Source organism: Aphanomyces astaci (genome assembly GCF_000520075.1).
Source record: "Aphanomyces astaci strain APO3 unplaced genomic scaffold supercont1.3, whole genome shotgun sequence".
In the NCBI taxonomy this organism is placed as follows: Eukaryota; Oomycota; class Saprolegniomycetes; order Saprolegniales; family Verrucalvaceae; genus Aphanomyces; species Aphanomyces astaci.
In genome coordinates, this window is record NW_009798266.1 from 56848 (window position 1) to 61015 (window position 4168).

At 42.9% G+C, this 4168-nt stretch overlaps 1 protein-coding gene across 1 annotated transcript in view; it reads left to right on the plus strand.

Moving 5' to 3' along the window:
* Window positions 1-773: 773 nt before the first annotated feature.
* H257_01636 (hypothetical protein) overlaps window positions 774-4168 on the plus strand; it is a 6621-nt gene continuing 3226 nt past the window's right edge. Inside the window, exons 1-5 of the mRNA XM_009824938.1 lie at window positions 774-1361; window positions 1453-1559; window positions 2063-2177; window positions 2375-2482; window positions 3391-3530. Coding sequence (XP_009823240.1) covers window positions 825-1361; window positions 1453-1559; window positions 2063-2177; window positions 2375-2482; window positions 3391-3530 — 1007 coding nt within the window. The 5' untranslated portion in view covers window positions 774-824. The remainder of the gene's footprint in view (window positions 1362-1452; window positions 1560-2062; window positions 2178-2374; window positions 2483-3390; window positions 3531-4168) is intronic.

Here is a 4168-nt window from a genome sequence, read left to right on the forward strand (position 1 = left end):
TGGAAGTGAAGGCACGCATGTGTAAGAAAAATGCCACTCTGGCGTGAGTGGTTCGCCACTCTCATATCCAGTCTAGTTCTAGCTCTAGACTTTCGTGTGTAAGTTTACAAAACTAGCACCAAAGTGCGAGAATCGTTGAAGAGGACCGTGATGAAGTCACTCCAGTGCTGTTTCGAGTCACTCCAGTGCTGTTTCGAGTCTCTCCAGTGCTGTTTCGATTCAAAGCACTCAAGATGTAACTTACCGGTACTTACATTTTGACCAATCACAGCAATGTCGGATGAAAGTGTCGTATTCGCCAAGTTATCCATACATAATTAATACCAAGTCCACTATTATTACTACTTACGATAACTTTACAGTTAGTTAATTCAAGCTTGGGTCAACCGCAATGTCGTGGAAGGCTAATGTAGATATCGTTTTGAATTCGACTTGAGCAGCGTCAATCCCGTTCAAGCCTAGGCAGGCACTTGCATAAACAGCACTAGAAACAGAACATTCATGGCCGCACGGATTACAACTACTAATGAGAGGTAAATAGCATGGCAATGTTAACATACTTGTGCAGGCGAGAGTGGTGTGTGTCTTGGTCTTTTCACAATTTACAGTTAATACTTCGCAGTACAGTTAATACTTCGAAGTACAGTATGTATTAAGTGCATTCTCTATTAATCTCGGAGTTACTTTGGATTGGTCCGTTTGATTTTATTCAGCCAATCAAATGGCGTTCTATTTTGGCCAATGCAAAACGATCATGTGCAGTCGCGCAGTTTTTCAAACATTCAAAGCGAGCGAGCGATTGAGCGCGGGACACGGCGGTGACGATGGACGAGAACAACAACACCCTTGATGGCGCCGTGATGATGGGAAGTACGAACCGCGGGTACGCGATGGACTTTGGTGATGTGTTCCAGAAAAAGCCCGTGTCCTCGCGGTCGGCGTTGTCGTCGTCGTCCCACCCATCGAATAACGAAAACGTCGACAACAACGCCAACGCTGTCTTAGCGAGCTCATTCCAGCCAACAGCTCATCGCACTGTTGGTGGTCGTGGCACGAAGGAGTGGCAACTTCCTCACTACAACACTATCGAGGAGAACGCCGCGTACCTGAACCGACAGCTCGAGCTGCAGCAATACGGAGTCCACGACGCGTTCACGTCGCTCGTGTTCCGTGCGTCAGCCGACGACGACGTCGAAGTTCGCCGCGTGATGGACTGCGTGCATTGGTTGCTGCATTCCCGCCGCGAAGAAATGCACAAGTCGGACGAAATGGCCGAGCAGTTTATTCGGTACGACAAGGACATCCAACGCAAAAACAACCAAATCCAAGCGTTAACCGCGCAAGTTGAAGCCGAGCGCAAGGTACACCCCCATCTTCACCCTCCGAATCCCCATGAAGATCCATCGTCACATCCAGAAACGTCCTGAACATGCTCGCCTGTGTTTGTCGTAGACCTGTACTGATCTGGAGAACCAAATGAACGCCAAGGATGCCGCGTATGCCAAGGAGCGTCAACTGTTCAAAGAAGACAAGCGATCCCTCGAACGGAAATGCATCCAGTACAGCTTTCGTCCTATATGTGCCAGTCGACCGGTGTTCTCCATGATGTATCTATTGTTGGGTTGGCTCAAATCTGTGGAATATTGTTTTTCAAAGTTATATTTGGTTCAACTCCCTTTAAAATAAATGATTCATTATTTATACTCAAGTAAATAAATATTTCCTTCTGTCAAAGCCCTTTAAAGTATTGTTCAACGTTATATTTGGTTCAAGGCCCTTTAAAATAAATGACTCATTATTTATACTCAAGTAAATAAATATTCCTTCTTTATTTTCGCTTGTGTTTGTTTCAAGGCCCTTTAAAGTACGATTCATTCTTTATGCGCGAAAGGAATTTTTTTTTTTTCTTTTATATAGATAGTATCGATATAACGTGCGTCTCAAATCCCTTGCTTGGTATGTATATCTGGCAATTGTGAAAGTTAGAATGGAATTTTTAGCGTTTTAGTTGGCTTGAAACAATAATAGAATGCATTGAAGACGTGACCGCAATATGCATTAGATTGACCCACGTCGACACGAATTACAAAGCTCAGCTGCGAAAAAGCGAAGTCAACTACGAGCGGTTGCAGAAACAGTACAGCGCATACCTTGCAAAGTCCTCTTCCGATAAACGGGTATGCATATCACGACGAGCATATTGCATCATCGTGTGGGTCTTGGACTCCATTATGGGTTTTACTGCCCTGTCGAGATCAATCGGTCACGAATCGCGCTCTGCTGTAACGTGGTTTCGTGGTGGTTTGCAAGTGTCGTTGAATACCGCACAATCCGATAACTGACAGCGAGAAACCACTGGATGATTCGTATGTAGGGCATGGCGCTAGGAAAGGAGCTCAATGGCAAGCCCACGTGTATTCAAATCCGCAATGCATCGACCAACCAGGCCACCATTCCAGGCGAACACAACATTCTCAACACGGTAAGGAGCATTTTAGCATATTTTGTCGCCAACCAATTGGAATGTTTGTGTGCTAATTTTCACGAAATATATCGGTCGCGTTCATGTACTGACTGTTGTATGTACTACGATGAAGTATGCGGCCATGTTCACACTATTTTTGAAACCCCACACGAAGTCGATGGGTTTGATTGGCCACTTGAACTTGTTCTGGGTTTTGATTGGTCGTTGAATCGATTTGACAACTTTTTGATACAACCAGTTATAGAACCAATTGATTGTAAATCACTTATGGTAACTTTGATTCTTATACTAGTATTTAAACGAATACGTAGGAGATTATTGTAAAACAACTTCAAAACGATCAAATTTATTTATCTACGCCATAAATATTGTCGATTTTCTTCAATTTTGCATGGTTCGTTCAATCGAGCACGAGCCGAGACATCTGATTGGCCATTATCCACTTCGCCTTTTCCAGTAGAAACTCGAAAATGGATTGTAGCCAATCAGCGACAAGTAATTTCGGATTGACCAATGGGAGAAATTGGTGCTCGATTCGATTGAACGGGGTCCGGAAATTCATACCGAATCTCCAATACCTGATATAACTTTATAGAGTTTGCCTATGATATTCTTATGCTGTTATCGTGTTAGCCAAAAGAGTTTGAATATTCGCCAATTCCATCGATCGACTTTTGTACTGGATTTTGTATGTAAAACATGTCCAATGGGGACACGTCGCCGTTGTCCCACAAACTGAAGTCGCCCACTGATTCGATGATGATTGGCCAGTTGATTCGTGTGTTGGGTTTTGATTGGTCGATATATCGATTGTCGGCCATTTTGATGCTGCTTATTCAATAGTCTTGAATATATTTTTGTTTCATATATAAATATATATATATATATATTCGTGATTTGTGTAGATGATTCGGTCGTACGAGGTGCAGCATACGGCGCTATTGCAAGAAAACGAAGCATTACGGGCGAGTGTGGCCCAGTTTTACGCCGAATTGAAGCAAGCGACAACCGAATACCGCGCCGCGGCCAAGTGGTTTCTGCATCGGTCAGTGGTGTATGTAGTAAACCCTTGTCGTCGATTGAAACTTGTGTGTATCTATATTGTGAATTCGCTATACACTTTTAAAATTCGCCTGGTTTTGTCTTATCAATATGGAATCACGCTGGAGTTCTGATTGGTTGAATATACTTGTCCTTTCTGCAAGAGCCAATCAAATCCACTCAAAAAATGGATTAGCCAATAGCGTCGATTTGTGACTATTCGGCGGCGAGTTATTCGATTTGACGGGATCTGGAAATTCGTATCGAATGCACAATATATATATATATATGTATATATGTATGTATGCAACGTCGTTGATTGTTGTGTGGTTGGATGGCTTCTATACATATTTATATATTTCATGGCCATCTCAATTATATATATGTAACGCCGTTTGAACCACCCACGGTCTGAAATACATTCATCTATATATATATATAATGGATATATGTAATAAAGTTTGAACATGGTATTCGTGAAAGGAGGACTACGACCGACGCTCAGCAAGTGTATATATAAATATATATATATATAGCATGTGCTAGGTTGTGGTTGATAGCTTGTGGTGATATATATATTTTTGTAGCCATGGCAACGCGGTGTCGCAATGGGAGGAGCAGCTGCAGCTCCCGGTCGTGGAC